Source organism: Dama dama, chromosome 15 (genome assembly GCF_033118175.1).
Source record: "Dama dama isolate Ldn47 chromosome 15, ASM3311817v1, whole genome shotgun sequence".
NCBI lineage: Eukaryota > Metazoa > Chordata > Mammalia > Artiodactyla > Cervidae > Dama > Dama dama.
In genome coordinates this window covers 70231261-70245838 of record NC_083695.1, presented here as the reverse complement: position 1 = coordinate 70245838, position 14578 = coordinate 70231261, and the positions used below count along the sequence as shown (strand labels likewise).

The 14578-nt window shown below is 36.1% G+C and overlaps 1 protein-coding gene across 8 annotated transcripts in view; it reads left to right on the top strand.

The window, feature by feature from the left end:
* NT5C2 (5'-nucleotidase, cytosolic II) overlaps positions 1 to 14578 on the top strand; it is a 101114-nt gene that overhangs the window by 77730 nt on the left and 8806 nt on the right. For 2 of the 8 annotated variants that reach the window (XM_061162513.1, XM_061162510.1), the window contains 8 exons: positions 2496 to 2556; positions 6336 to 6453; positions 7714 to 7809; positions 8140 to 8163; positions 11777 to 11868; positions 12002 to 12059; positions 13069 to 13162; positions 13752 to 13805. In XM_061162513.1, the coding sequence (XP_061018496.1) occupies positions 2496 to 2556; positions 6336 to 6453; positions 7714 to 7809; positions 8140 to 8163; positions 11777 to 11868; positions 12002 to 12059; positions 13069 to 13162; positions 13752 to 13805 (597 nt within the window). Of the gene's footprint in view, positions 1 to 2495; positions 2557 to 6335; positions 6454 to 7713; positions 7810 to 8139; positions 8164 to 11776; positions 11869 to 12001; positions 12060 to 12224; positions 12366 to 13068; positions 13163 to 13751; positions 13806 to 14578 lie in introns of those variants that run through there. The other 6 variants (XM_061162516.1, XM_061162514.1, XM_061162517.1 and 3 more) reach the window with 4 other exon arrangements.

Sequence of the window (14578 nt, the reverse complement as noted above, 5' to 3'; positions counted from 1 at the left end):
CTCATCAGGAAAGTAAGATCCCACAAGCTGTGTGGTACGGCCAAAAAAAAAAAAAAACAGACAACGACTCTTTGAAAAGGACAGTCGAAACATTTCAGTTAGATGAGAGAACTTATGTGAAAGTATCTGATCTAAAGTGTACACTGGAGGTTGCACCTCAGTGGCCCCATGGGCACAACTGAAACCACAGACCATCGTTTGGCTCAAGTAAAGTTTGTTGGTTTTCTCAGTTGAGTCCGTAGCTAAAAATTGGCAGATTCCAAGTAAAAATCTAGGCTGGTTGTTATCACATAAATGGCAGCATTTAACTTTCATTCCCACAGGGAAGTCAGCAATAGCCGACAGCTCCTTCACCCTTTATGCCAAGACCTACACCAACACTTAGATCATTTTGCACATTAATTGACTTGCCTGACCCTGACAGAGGTGTTTGAAACATGTTATGTGAGTCTCAGAAAGTTTGGTAAATTTTGTAGTACCTTGAGATACTGGTTATAAAAATGGATTATCCATATAAGCCTGAGTAAATCACACGTTTTTTTTTTTTTTTAAGAAGACTTCCTGGACTGGGCTGATTGGCCCCGTTTCTGTCCTGTACCTCCTTAGTCACATTGTGTTGTAGATCTTCTAAAATTTATTATAAAAATCTAATTGTGGTACACTGTGATCTCCTTCAGGCCTAAGATTATGAATTATTTTGTTTTCTGTTCTCAGCATCTAATACCTGTATACAGTAGACATACAGATGTCTGTTACATTCTTCTAACATCAAGTACAGGCATTTGAGTGTGATGATCTATTCTTACTTGAGGGAAAAATTATATACTAGCTATTTCTCTCTTTTTTAAAAAAATTAACAAGCATCTTTGGTTAAAGAGGGTGTTTAAAGTTATTATTTCAAAAAATGCCAGTTTTTCTGTTTTAAAATGAAAAAAATAGTCTAAATACACATTCCTACTAAGCATATAGGTTCTCAGAGGGGAAATTTTGAGTTAGGTAATTTTTTTCATTTTATTTTAAAATAAATATTCTTTTAATTTCTTAATGACTTTTTAAATAAATCTTTTAATTACCATTTAATTTTGCATTGGCAATGAATTGAGATTGACAGTCTTTCAGACTCTACTTGTTCACTTACTTACATATCTAGCCATGTTGAAGTTGGTTTTATTTTGTATTACTGAAAGTGTTGAATGGTACCTAGATTTTGGATTTTAGGTACTTTAAAATTGAGGTGGTTTTTAGAATTTTTCATTTTTTAAAGATCATTTGTGATCTCATAGGTTAGAGAGAAAATTTTTGACTGTCTATGATAGCGTGTTGGGGTTTTCAAATAGTTGTGAAAAATAGAAAAGGCCCTCTGGTATTTGTTTATATGAGAATGGATAGATTTAATTTAAAGTTTCCTTAATGAAAATGTGAATTATTACCTTTCCTAGTTAGCTCAGAGAACCAAGATCATGTAGCCTAAATAAAGAATGTTGATGTTGATCACATTTATAGCATAAAAGCAAATAACTGTTCTTGAGTGGTTGTGTTGGATTTTTGCTTTTCATAGTATGATTGGTAGTATTCATTTCTCCTAGTTGTAATAGTTTTAGAAATTTTCAACATTGTATTTGGTCATTTTGCTCTTCCAATTAGTACCATTTCCCTTTCACAAAAAATACAGAAGTTGGAGGAATCTAAATATATGTTTTAAAAAACCTAAATGTCTCTAGGGAAAACACCCTATAACTTAAACATAATTCATATCCTAAATTTATCAGTATCTTTAAAAGATTTGTGTATATTCAAGTCAGTTATTTTACTAGACTAGGTAGTTTCTTTAACTTTTAAAAAATAGAGTAATATGACTCCATTTACCAAGGGCAAATATCCATTCACAGAATCAAAAAAAATTTCCCTTCTGTTCCATATTTGGACATTTAGTTAGATCTTTAATAGGGAAAGTTGGTTCTTACCTGTATCAAGATTACAAATTTAGGTGCTGGAAGGGTAGAAAAGTGGGTTGTTAGGTACAAGCAGACTTTGTTTAAATGAGCACTTAAAAGTGAGATGAGACTGCTCTGGTTTATTCTTGTATTCTTTATTAGTCTGTTTCACCTACTGTAGTTCAATTTTAAACTCTGTTTACCAGTTGCATTCAGTTTTTGTCATATAAACCTGAAATGTGGCAGAAAAAATAAACTAAGACAAAAGAAATTTATTTTTCTATTTTGTCTTTTGACTTAACATTTCAGGATTAGGCTTGTATCTAGGCTTAGGGTATAAGAAAAGTTAAATAATGTATAATACTTAAGCTTATCTTCAATACTCTTGTTATGGCTAATTAGATGAATTTTAGTGATGGTCAGAGGCTTCTCAATAGGAGGCAGTAACTCCTATTAATACCAGTTTCCAAATGGTATCTCTCTGTTCCAGCCCATCACAACAGTGTTAAAACCAGTTTTTGTTTTTGTTTTGTTTTGTTGCTTTGTTTTGTTTTTTAACAGGAGAGCCAGTGTGACTCCTTCAAGACTGGAGTGACACACTCCGCGTCTGCGTCTGCCTCATGTGAGTTCTCATTTTGGCAGCAGCATTCTGCTAGGCTGGAACCTCTGTCGAGGTGTGCCCTTCCTTTTTTCTAAAATCTCCAAACTATCACACACACTGTCTTGGTGGCAAAGGTAAAAAGTGCATGAGAGTCCCAGACTTCCCTGCAGAAAGTTTTCGGCTCATCCAAAGGGACTGTCTCCTCTAATACAGACTGTATCTTGTATGAACAAAATCTACTCAAAACAGAGCCCACAGCTTTCATCCCCACAACAGGCAGTTGATACTTCTGGAAGACCTGTTTTTCTCTCTCTCACAGATTATGGAGTAAAGAATATCTTCAAATGCTCTCAGTAGCTTCAGCTCTCAAAGCTTTGGTTGTTCTCTTTATAGTCTGGTTACGTAACCTGAGAACACTGTGTGCTGCCCTGGTGCCTGAAGCAGGCCTCCTTTTTGGACTCTGGCCCTTAAAATAACCTCTTCCTTTGTCTCTGGATATTGGGTAAATTAGGATAGGCCTGAGGACCTTCTTGAAGAAGAAATAAGCAGTGCATGTGTAAGGCTATGTTTACGCCTGAAGTTATTGGCTGTGTTTTGGAAAGTCAGTTATAAGAACTGAGTTGGAAGCTGTGCATCAGTTTACTTGCCAGTTTTGCCAGAGGAATTGAAATTGGACCCTTGGCAGCTGTAGAGGCATATAGAGCTGTAAGTCTGAGGTGATACATATGGCTACCCACAGCTGTCAAGGCTGGCTGTGAAGTGCCTGGTTGACTGAAAAAGGAATTTTGCTTTTTATTTATTTATTCATTTGAGCCATGATATGTAGGCTTCAAGAGTAGTCATTTTTGCCACCAGGTCAGAACAGATTGTAATTATCTTCAGGGGACACTTAGAACCAAACATCTAGATTCATGCTCTGTGCAGCTGCAGTTCTGCTTCTCCAGCCCTGGTTGTAGTGTATAGTTCTCTAGCAGATGATTTAATGACCTGGGAGTTCGTGTTACTGAAATGATTATCCAGGAAGCTTATGAGAAAATGTCAATAGCTTGTGGGTCTTACTGATTAACATAGAGCTTAGTGAAATAGATGGTGTTGTCAGAGTGGAACTTGGACTCTCTTTGCTAAATCCATTCCCATCTGTGAATAGAACAGTTTATTTTGGACTAGCTGAAAGAAACTGGAGGGAGAGTAGTGTATTTCAACACCCAAGCCTAAACTTTGATGGCCTCCGCAATCTAGAAATTCATTTTTAATAGTGGCACTATATACCGCCATGAGAAGCTTTGGATGAGACTCAGGAAAACCTAAATTCTGGCTTCAGCTGATGTTTGTACTTGTCATGCAACTTTAAAAGCAATTGGGGAAAACTGTATTTTTTGGAAGCATCCTAAACTCATTGAGAGAAAGGAAATTTGAAGTATTTACTTCAGTAGGTAGAGTTTCTAGACAATCATTTGGAAGTTCTGCCCTGGAATAAACGCAAACATGACAGGAGTATAGTGTTTATTTTCTGCTATTCTATTCCTTATGATGGCAGAATGGGAAATTGTGTTCTCTAGCCTCCCACATTTTTTTTTTTCACTAAAAACTCTCAATAAATTGATTTGGGTTTCAGTCCAAATTGTCTCATAGAAATAGATTTTAATGAATATTACTTACTTCATCACTTCTCTAACTAGGGTAAATTGTTCATTTAGAGGTAATCAGTGGGGATGATTAACTTTTGTTTCTGTCTCCCATTCTTAAGGTATATCCAGCAGATTATCTTTATGAAAATTTGATTGAAAACATTTTATATGGGCCAAATCCTATGAGAATAAGTGTCAGTGGATTATCCAAATGACTTTGCTATACAGGAATTTTGTTCCATTAAATAAAATGTTGTTTGAAATAAGTGGGGCTTTGTTAGGATTGAGAAGTAATCTTTGTTTTGTGAAAGTCTTGTTAAAATGAAATTTACTTTCAGTTGAGGCGGAAGCTCGAGGGGTGAGATATTATTTTATATTCTCAAAATAATTCAAATTGACATCAGTGGATACCATGCTTTCCTAGTTTTTATGATAATACACCGGCTCTTGTTCTGTTTGCATGTATATATACATAGCACTTCCTTTACAACAGTGTGCATCTTCCATGCCTGAGGATTTAAAAAGTTTTGGGGGAGAGGGATGGGTGAGGATGGTGCTGAAATTGAGAGGAGGAGAAAAATATAGCCAGTTTTGAAAATGTTAGCCAGAGTTAGCTTAGGCATGAAATCATCATTCCACAGAAGAAATGACAGCTTCTTTTGGCATTTTTCTGGTGAGCTGAGACTTAAGCATCTCCTAAAGGACTTTAAAATTTGTAGGCTTTTTAATATGACAAATGTTTATTGAAGGATTTTGAAAGCTCACCTTGTTTTTAAAAATTTCAATTTAAAAAGGATAGATAAATAATATTAACATATTACAAGTTTTAAAGGTACAGAAGAAGGTATACGAGTCTCCTTTCCTCTCCTATCTCTTAGCTACTCAGCTCCCGTCTGGAGGCAACCAGTATTACCGTTTTATGTATTTCCAGAAATATTCTAAAGGATTGTTTTCGGAAAGGGAAAGTTGAATCATACTCATTAAAATATTAGCTCTAACTTGGATAGGCAGACTAATTACAATGAAGAGTCCATTTGAGCCATAGGCTATGTGTTAATTGTAGATAGAACTATAATAATAGTTTCATTATTATGAGACATAAGAATAGGATGTTTGGGGGAGTTTTTTTGGCATCATTTGGCAGTTAGCAAGATCACAGGTGTTTTTTATTTTTAAGTTTTTAATATGGCTTACCTGCTCCTAGAAAACTGATGGAAGAATGTCTACCTACATCCTTTATTTTGGAAGAAACCCGTTTAAAGGAGCAACATTTTCTTTATACTGAACTGTGATGATTCTGAAAAGGTTTTTCATTATAGAAAACTTCAGACATACATTATATTTGAGAGAAACCCCCATATTCCAAAATCTATTTTACTTCACCTGTAAAAAACTCATTGTTCTCTGGCAGATAAGGAGGTATATATATAACATTATATATTCATGCACTTATTCATTCTTCCATAATCAGGTCTAATAAAATGAGTTATTATTCTTCAGTGTCTGATTCCCAATTCATATCCAGACTTCCCTGTCTTAGGCATGTCTTTTTATGGTAGTTTTAGCACTAATAATTTGTAAAATGCAATTTTGATGGCTATGACATTGTTAGGACTGATAAAAGAAAACACGTAAATCCTAACAAACAGAATTATGCTGGTTGGAGCTTAAGGCAATTCCTAAGCCAGATAGTAATTCTAAAAATAGACTAGTCTTTTTTTTAAAAAAATAGTTTTGAAGGATTCCTATACCAGTCATGCACATCAGTGAGGACTTCAACTTATATAGACCTCTCTCTCTAGTTTTATATTAATTATATTCCCATGGTTAATACCACAGCTGTGCCTATTACATTCCCCGCCTCCCAACTTTAGATTGTGGGCCTAAGAGAATAAAAAGGAAAAAAATGATTGGATTAGGTTTCCTAAGAATGAAGAAGCCTGGAATGCCTGATAATTCATCTTGTTGCTGCTACTCCTATCATAACATGACCTGTTTCCACGGACTAACAGTTGAGTTCTGCGATTACTTGAGGCAGTACAAAACATGAAGTTTGAAGGAAAAGAAGAAAAATGGCAAATTTAGTAGGAGAGAGGAATTGGGAAAGTTGAAATTCACTCTGCCTTCCGTTTTAATTGGCTGTGTTTTAATGAGAACCTCCTCTTTGTGCAGTGTACAAGTCCCCGGAGTATGAGTCCCTTGGCTTTGAGCTTACCGTGGAGAGATTGGTTTCTATTGGCTATCCTCAAGAGCTTCTCAGCTTCGCATATGACTCTACATTCCCTACCAGGTAATTTTTCAAGATTATTTTTGGATTAAAACCCATCCTTTTGTCCCCCAAATTAATAATTCCAAATGTGTCCCTAACCAATGCCATCCCCCAGACAAACAAACAAAAAGATGCAACAAAACATCAAAAGGTCTTTGGGGCTTTTTGGTTGGTTTTCTGAAATTACCATGAACCTTTCATGTACACCATATCTTTTGTGTTCCTGATTTGAACTTTGAACTTAGTTCATTGCTATTAAAGAAGATCCATTTTTGAGAAGGGGTCTCCCTGGTGGCTCAGTGGTAAAGAATCCGCCTGCCAATGCAGGAGACTCGGGTTCCATCCCTGGGTTGGGAAGATCCCCTGTAGAAGGAAATGGCAACCCACTCAAAGTATTCTTGCCTGAAAATCTCATGAGCAGATGAGCCTGGTGGGCTACAGTCCATGGGGTTGCAAAAGAGTTGGACTCAGTAACTAAACAACAACAACAAATTTATGAGAAGACAGATTATTAAAACTGATGGTCAGTAATTGCAGATGCTCCTCTCTTACGCTGTTGGGAGTCTTGCTAATATATTTTGTTTTGCTAATATATTTAACTTGGTAATCAGGAGCCTTCTTGGCAGTTTCCATTTCTGGATTTGATAAGAAAGATTTGAGGTTAACACGAGGCTTATTTTGAGATGCCATCGTGTGTGTCCCATGTGTGCTTAGCTGCTCAGTCGTGTCTGACTCTTTGCAACCCCATGGACTGTAGCCCGCCAGGCTCACAGTATTTCTCACAAAAGTCCTGGGGTGAGATACGGCGGACTGGACAGGCGGGCTTGGGAAGGATTCTTCACTTCTCACTGGGCAGCAGAATGCACTTCCATCCGATGGGAACCGCAGACCACCTCAGGCGGCGCGAGAAATGTCTAATAGAGGGAAATAGAAGCCAACTCAGTTGTCTAATAAGAGAATAAAAAGCAGCTCTGTTTTAGAACAGAACCAGCTGTATTCAGAGAAATTTTTGTTTACACCTTGTTTGATTAAGCTCTCTCACACAAAACAATTGTGATTATTCATCTGGACAGAGTTAAGTATTTGTTAGTTGCTCTGGGATTCGTTTTTAAGATTTTATTCACTCACTTTACCCTCTAGGGTTGTATTTTTGGGTACATACATGAGCCACCATAAAACTTGAATAAGGTGAAGGTTGGTTTGTGGTGATTGAGTAAATGCTACATTAGATCCTTGCCTTTATTACTTTGTGTGATTGGTAATATCTTCATTTTCCCATAGGGGACTAGTATTTGATACACTGTATGGAAATCTTTTGAAAGTTGATGCCTATGGAAACCTCTTGGTCTGTGCACATGGATTTAACTTCATAAGGGGGTGAGTACAAAGAACCTTTAACCTCTTTCTAGTGTTTTTATAGTCAAACAATGTGAAGATGACATTATCTTCCCCAGTATAATATACTTTCTTATTTCCTCATTATTAAAGAGCAATTCCTTTACATAAGAATACTTAACAATTATTTTTTAGACAGCTAGGACCCAAACTGATGTATAAATATAGTTAGCAGTTACATTTTGTTTAAATTAAGTGCCTTCTAAAATTATATAGCATCCAACAAAGCTAATCTTGAAACTTGCCAAAAAACTGTAGTGGCTTTGACTTATTTGAAATTCTAAGATTTTTATTTTCTCCTTTTTAATACAGTTCTCAGGTAGCTGCTCAGAAGAGGTATGTACATAAAGTACTTTGAAAAATTTAAAACTACAGTGATGTAAATGACTAAGATTTTTAACAGCTAATACATTATTTTTATATTCTAATGTATACCTTCAGGTATTTGATCATGTGGTTAAATTTTTTTAAACATGGGGTTAAAATGAGTACAGAGTGATACTATTTGAAACAAATAAGGATACGTTTTATTTTCATAATTAGCATATTTCCACTATTCTTACAAATTTGAACTCTCCACCCTAGTAATAAACAGCAGATAAAATTTAGTGTCTAGTATCTTTTTTGAAACATCTCAAATTTTTTCTTTAAAAATCACAATACCCCAGTTTGACAATTTCTGTAATTGTGGCTTTACAATTATACGTTTTCTCTACTATTATACCACTTAATTTACCACTGACACTATTAGGGTCAGAACAACTCTTAAAACCAATATGGGTTAAGTATCAGTCTATTATTTATTTTCATAGCAAAGTAGTAAAAAGTACACACAGTCTACATTGAAATTTGTTAAATAAACAATGTCTTTTTGGTAAATACTCTTTTGTGATAAGAGACACTAACTGAAACTGTACCAGAGTTTCCTTTAAATCTGAGGTAACCACCATGCCCTATTTGGAATTGAATCATCTGTTAAGTCTTCAGCTGGCATTACACAGACTCAGTGATTTCCAGGTATACACTATGAGAACAGTATGAAATAAATACCCTACTTGACACATCTGATTAGACCAGTAGTTATATCTACCTTTCTTTCACCATTTCTCTCTGAGGGATTTGTTCAAGTTCATGAATATCAAAAGGTGGAATTTAGAAGGTGAAGTGACTGCAGATAGTACTAGAAACCCAGACTCTTTATGTATGGATATTGTCACTATAATTCAGAATCCCAATAATGATGAACCAAGGTTCTATTTATGAATTCCTGAAGAGGGATTTTTGTGTTATTGGGTGGGAGATAGAGAAGAGAAGAAAAGAAAGAGAAGCAGTTCCATATGTTAGAATTACAATTAGATTTACTAACTCAAGATCTATAGACCTCCTTTCTTCCCCCCAAAGAAGCCAATAAAGTTTCCAAATGGTTTCTTTGGAAATATATTTAATATTGTTTCAGAAATAAATCATTTATGTGTTACCTGCAGAATCATTCAAACAGTACTTAGCACTGTACAGTCTTTAGAAAGCCCACGGAGAAGGCCAGAATGAAGATGGAGGGCAACGGAGATAATTATTGAAATATAGTGGTAAACAAAGTTGGAAGAAAAATTACGGCTCCACCAAGCATCACCTTAAATGCCTTGCCTGTGAGTTGGAACCTCTTTTCAGGCAATAGTTAAAGGCTTTTAAAGTTTTAGGTTAGAATAATGTTGAGATCAAATCTTTATTCTGTGGGTCACAGATAGTTAGCAATACTGAACTCTGTTTTCTTCCGAAGTCTAGCATCCCTTCTTTTATAATATATTACCTCTCCATGAGTCAGTTTTTACTTTAAATGTATACTAGCATGACTTGACACTTAAACAAAATATAATTGCTAACTGTATTTATAAGTCAGTTTGGGTTCTAATTGCATAATGATTAACTTTCCTTATGTAAAGGAATTACTCTTAAATGATGAAGGGAATAGGGAAAGATATTCAAGAGGACAATGTCATCTTACTAAACCTGACTGAGGAAAGTATATCATTACTGTTTCTTTCTGCTTTAATTTTCATTACAGAAAATCTTGGAAGGCTAGAAGATATGATATTCCACAAAGTTATTCTTCATTGGGAACTCTTGTTTCAGAATGCTGACTAGGACAGGGAACTAATGTGATTCTATATTCCTAAGTAGAGTTTATGACATTTGTAGTTAACAAACATTACCCAAGTTATCCTGAGTATGAAATTTAAATTTGGTGTCCTTTATTTAAATTAGTTAATCTTCATATATTCATTGTGAGGACTGTTCATTTTTGTATTTTCGTTTTTCTCCTTTTTATTTTCTCTGTAATAATTAATACTATCTCCTTCCTCTTCTTGCAGTGTTTCATTTCACTCTTCAAGTTTCATGCATCTTTAACAATTTCTGTTTGTTTCACTGGCTTTTCCTTTTAAACTCTGAATGTCCTCTGTGGACCTCGACACAGTCTTCTCTTCTTTCTCTACACTCTTAAGTGGCCTCTTCTGCTCTAATAGTCTACCTGACTGCCTCTGTTAACCTGTGTGTAGATGATCCCAGCAACCTCTCTAATTTGAATCTCTGTTTTAAGTTCTTGACCTTTGTTTCTAATTGCCTATAAAAATGTTTACTTTTAGATTAACATATCCAAAATAAAATTCCTCTTGTATTTTATCTAGTTTTTATGTTTCAGTTAATATTACCACCACCCTCTCAGAGACACCTTAGTGTGAGAATTAGCATCTTCGGCTCCATGTCCCTCATCTACCACATCTGTTCAATTGCCTGTTCTTTTTACCTTGGCAGTCCCCCCTGAGTAATTCTTCTCTTTAATTTCCTTTGCGCCCACTCTAGGACATGCCCATGCCCCTCATACTTTCAACTGGACCCCTGCAGGAACCCCTAACTAATTTCCCAGGCCTCTGTGTCAGTCAGTTCTTCAGTTCAGCCGCTCAGTCATGTGCGACTCTTTGCAACCCCGTGGACTGGGGTTAGTTCTTGCTGTATAATAAATGACTTCAAAACTTAGTGGCTTAAACCAGTAGCCATTTGATTTAGCTTAAAATTCTGAGTCAGCTGAGCAATTCTGGAATTGCTCAGCGATGGAGAATGGCCTCATGCACATGTCTGACAGTGGGCAGCCTCTTGGCGGGGGCACCTCATTTCTGCATGGGGCCTTTTACTCTCCAGCAGGAGTACACTGGCCCTAATGCACAAGTGTTTTCCAAGTCTTCTTGGATCCCATTTTCTGTTACTCAAGCCTGTATTCAAGGATAGAGAGAGAGACTGTGCCTCTTAATTGGAGGAACTGCAGAGTCACACTACTAAGGGATAGGAAAGATTTGTAGCCATTTTTTGCAACACATCACATTTCTTTTTCCATTTTATCCTAATACTCCTACTAATTTAATACTTTTACAATTTAGCTCAGATGAAAAATATATAAAAACAATAGCATGATTGCTTCAATTCATCTTTCTAGCTTTATATTTCTGTTCCCCTTTCTCTACTTGAATTTGACTAGTTTCTGGATTGGGCTGTTTAACTTTTAAGAATCAGCTCATATGCCATGACTTTCATGGATTTTTCCTAGATTTTCCTCTCTACATTCCGTTTTCTCTACCCATTAAGTTGAAATGGTCTCTCTCCCCTTCCTCTGTTTTGTTATAGCTCTTTGCACCTTTCTTGGGGCAGTTCTGTTTTGGACCTTCACAATTGTCTGTGTGCGAGACTCCCTCCCTTAGCCAGACTGAGAATGTTTTAGGGGCTGAAACAGTGAGTGAGCCTCTTCATTTTCAGTAGTTTTCAGAGTTTCCCATGTGTATTATTTGGAACCCCACCTTGCATATAGCCACCAAAATATTTGAATTAATTTTTAAATGATGAATACGTCTCAGAGTTATATTGTTTTTGAATGTCGGTTAATTTTTTTTTTTTCTTTCAGACCAGAAACTAGAGAGCAGTATCCAAATAAATTTATTCAACGAGATGACACTGAAAGATTTTACATTCTGAACACACTATTCAACCTACCAGGTAGACTCATTCTATGCTTACATATACTGATGTCTCCCCTTCTTTCCGTGATCATTTGTCTTTGCTCAAGGGAGAGAAACAGATTTTAGTTATCTCACTTATAGCTTATGAATATCTATTCTTCATTTTTCAGAGACCTACCTGTTGGCCTGCCTAGTAGATTTTTTTACTAATTGTCCCAGATATACCAGGTATGTGTGTACTATAATTTTCTTTTTCCAATTGATTTTTTAAAATTAATGTACAGGGTTTTAGAGAACTGGCCATTGTAGGTCTTTTCTGCTTTTCTGAAGTGAATTTAGTGCTAGTGAGAGATGCCACAGTGCCAGCCTGAGAGATGGGACAGCACCAGCAGCTCCATGCAGGCCCTCACCTCCCACACGGCCCTCTCCTTGCCAGTGTGCTGCAGCCATGTTTGGAAGGGACCACTTCTGATTGGCTTCTCCTGGGAATGAAGACGGCCAGCAGAGGTGCTAATTGTGACAACTGAGTGGGAGGTTTGTGTGATGATTATCTGTCCAAGCAGAATTGCACTAAAACCCCCCAACTCATTTCACAGCAGCTACCCAGGAGCCATTCAGGGATAGTAATTTCGTTTCATTCCCAGGCCCAGCAAGATTTGATTGAGGAAGATACTGTTTATCCTCCTTCAAGTAAAAATGTGCTTAAGTCTTGAAAAAGATATCCTTTTCTTTCTAGGGGGAATTGTTAAGTTCGGCCATATGTGCCAGAGTTTGCTAACTTCTTATCCTCTTTAGGCCTTACCCACTTCAAGGCACTAAATTTGGTTGAGCACTAAGTCACTAAGATAAATTAAAAATAGACCATACCTTAGAAATAGTGTCAGAAAAGTCAGGGTGGCGAGAACCTAAATTACCAATTTTAAATGTTTCTTTGATGGGAACCTGTTTCTTATAAGTGATGAATAAAACAACCTGTTATTTTTGGAACTAGCCTTTTAGCCTCCATCATACTCTTCTACCATTTTGTATCTGTTCACAGTTACTATATTCCATTGAACACTGTAGTCATCTCTGATGGTCAGAATGGATTTTCATTAGGGAGTGATTATTTTCCGACTTAGCCACATAGCCTTTATTATGTGACAAAGGAACCTTTGGGTCCCCTGGGCAGTGTTTGGTATTCCCTTTATTTACCCTCCTTTGGATTCCCTGTCATGTTCTTTCCATCTTTCTGTAGCTGCGAAACAGGATTTAAAGATGGGGACCTCTTCATGTCTTACCGGAGTATGTTCCAGGATGTAAGAGACGCAGTTGACTGGGTTCATTACAAGGTACCTAGGAGCTGCTTCTTCACCTGCTTACTGCCTGGCATGTGTCTTTTATGGTCTGACATTAACTTTCCAAGTGCAAACAGGGCAGAGTTTTTCACCTGTTAAAAAAGGGGGATTTGCCTCTAGTGATAGCTCTCTAGAATACTTTTGGCCTTGTCTTTGGCTGTCTGGCTTACAGAGGTAATGCTGGTCTTTCCTCAGTTGTGGTGCTTGGCTTCTAGATTTTATTTCCATTTGCATTTTCCAGACTTACTAGAAGAGATTTTAGTGTTAGGGTTATACTTACCATATCCTTTCAGGATGCTTATGGTCCATTTGTTTTTTCCAAATACCTCCTCCTTGGCTGATAACATTAACTGATTAATAATATTATATTTACATTTATTATAAATTGTGCTAAATTAAATATGAAATGCCTTTTGATTTCTATCTTAAATACATTTTGGAGGCAGAGTTGCCGCAAATCACATCTGCCATTTTAATTTTGGAAATATTTAAGAAATGCATTTAAGCTAATAGTAGACACAGTTTTTATAATAAACTTAAAAATTGATTTTGTTCTTTTCTTGCTTTCTTTTTCTTTCTTTAGGGTTCCCTTAAGGAAAAGACAGTTGAAAATCTTGAGAAGTATGTAGTCAAAGATGTAAGTAGTAAAGGGAAAAGTAGATCTGCATGATAGTTTGGTTTACCTATTAGGGAAATTAGCAAGCTTATTTATAATGAAATGGACAAGAGAAGATATTTCTTTGTCCTGGCACTTTAACACATGCCGAGTATAATCACCAAGCATTCTCAGCTGGAGCATGAGGTTTGTTTTTCCTGTTTTTTATTAGGCAAAGAGGACCAGTATTTCATTTATCCTTTTAGCTCTAATTATAGTAATAGCAGCTAGAGTGGTTACTGTGTACATATCACTGTGCTAAGTGTTTACATTCATTATCCCATTTAAACTTCCATAAAACCCTGAGTAGTTTTTCTTACCTCTGCTTTAGAGGTGAAGAAACTGGGGACTCAGGATTAAGTAACTTGCCCAAGTTCATACAGTTAGTAAGTAGAAAGCCAAAAGTCACACCTCAGTGTACTCTGAATCATAACCGTGGTGCTAGATCATCTAAAAAAATGTACATGTGTGACTGTTATTTAAATTGTCTTTAACCTATCAACTGGGAATAATGAGGAAAGCTTTAAAATACTTCAAAAGACGTTAGTGGTAAACATAATAAAAATTTTAAATGTCTACAGTTAATAGCATTGTGTCAATTTCTTAGTTTTGATCATTGTACTGGGGTTAAGATGTTAATAATAAGGGAAGCTGGATGATGAATACATGGGAACCCTCTGTACTATTTTTACAACTTTTCTGTTAAGTCTGAAATTATTTCAGAATAAAAAATACACAGACACACACACACAGAG